Source organism: Lactuca saligna, chromosome 7 (genome assembly GCF_052625555.1).
Source record: "Lactuca saligna cultivar CGN05327 chromosome 7, ASM5262555v1, whole genome shotgun sequence".
NCBI classification, from domain to species: Eukaryota; Viridiplantae; Streptophyta; class Magnoliopsida; order Asterales; family Asteraceae; genus Lactuca; species Lactuca saligna.
The window spans coordinates 33,540,382-33,541,664 of record NC_136423.1 but is presented as its reverse complement, the minus strand read 5'-3'; the positions used below and the strand labels follow the sequence as shown (position 1 = coordinate 33,541,664).

At 38.0% G+C, this 1,283-nt stretch overlaps 1 protein-coding gene across 1 annotated transcript; it reads right to left on the bottom strand.

Annotated features, from left to right (window-relative positions):
• Positions 1-395: 395 nt before the first annotated feature.
• Positions 396-1,283, bottom strand: LOC145005712 (eukaryotic translation initiation factor 1A). The gene is made up of 2 exons (XM_078964823.1): positions 749-1,283; positions 396-671 (listed from the first exon to the last, which is right to left on the bottom strand). Exon 1 carries the CDS (start codon positions 1,185-1,187, stop codon positions 750-752), a length of 438 nt encoding a protein of 145 aa, XP_078820949.1. The 5' UTR covers positions 1,188-1,283; the 3' UTR covers positions 396-671; position 749.

Here is a 1,283-nt window from a genome sequence, read left to right as displayed (position 1 = left end):
CACTTTCAATATGACTAGAAATAGGAAAGCCTATCAATAATTCTCAAAATGACTGGAATGGAATCAGATTCTCAGGATCAAACTAAAACAGATTCTCAATTACCTCTTGAACAATGGTTTAAAGTTCAAGAATATGATTCCACCTAATATCCAAAATCACTTTCACAGGTTACCATACAGATTTAACTACTGCAAACATGTACCTTAAACTACTTGCTATATCAGGTTAAATCATAATGGAATTGCAGAATGTTTACTTGCATTCAAATTGTTTTAGATGAAAATGTACAGATTAAATTAGCAGTATTGGTCAGCATTAGATGATTTTGTACTATATAAAAGAAATGATTAGACAGTAGATTCAACACACAAATTCCACTAATTGAAATGGGATCTAACAGAATATTGCAGATTGTATTTAATTTTAAAGAAAAAACATCCACACAAAGATAGGTCTGAAAGCAGATCATCGATTATTGAATTTAATAAGCAATACAACCAAGAACATAAACCATAAGCTTACACATAAAGATCTTTATACTTCATAATCATAAAGCAAATCATATTAAATGAGCTCATTTTGTATAAACGCTAATCTTTACCTTTTTCTTCAAACTCGCACAATATCTGTTGTGATAGCCCAATCCAAACCAAAGATTTCGTTCCAGACGCTGTAATCCGAATTTGAAACAATTAGACAAGTGGCAAAATCTCATGAAATCGAAAAAGAGCGAAATAGTTTACAAACCCTATATTTTGTCGATGTCTTCGTCTTCAAATTCAATGTAATCATCACCGGCGTTATCATCCTCCTCATCAAGTCCACCAGCGATACCTTCATTAAGCCTAATATTCTCTGGTAACTCACCGTAAGCCTTCAACAGCCTGGCCTCATCAGGCATGTACTTGAGGATGACGTCAGCTTTGTCGTCCTGGTAATCACGTAGACCGACTAAGATGATGTCACCGGCGGCGATCCAGACCTTTTTGTGCATCTTACCACGGATGTGACAGAGACGCTTGGTGCCGTCGATGCACATGGCCTCGCAACGGCCGTTTCCGAGCATACGGAGTACCTGGGCGTACTCTTGACCATCTTCCTTAAACACCAACTCTCGCTTCTCATCATCGGCTTCGTTCTTACCCCTCTTGCGATTCTTTCCTCCCTTTCCCTTGTTCTTCGGCATGGCGTTGATCTACAGGGAAGTGGAAACCCTAGGATTTTAATTTTGATTTTGCTATCCCTGTCTGTGTATGTGCGTTAACTCCCCCAAATTGATAGC

Excerpts from the sequence above, each read along its gene's own strand:
- LOC145005712 (XM_078964823.1), bottom strand. The coding sequence starts at position 1,187 with ATGCCGAAGAACAAGGGAAAGGGAGGAAAGAATCGCAAGAGGGGTAAG.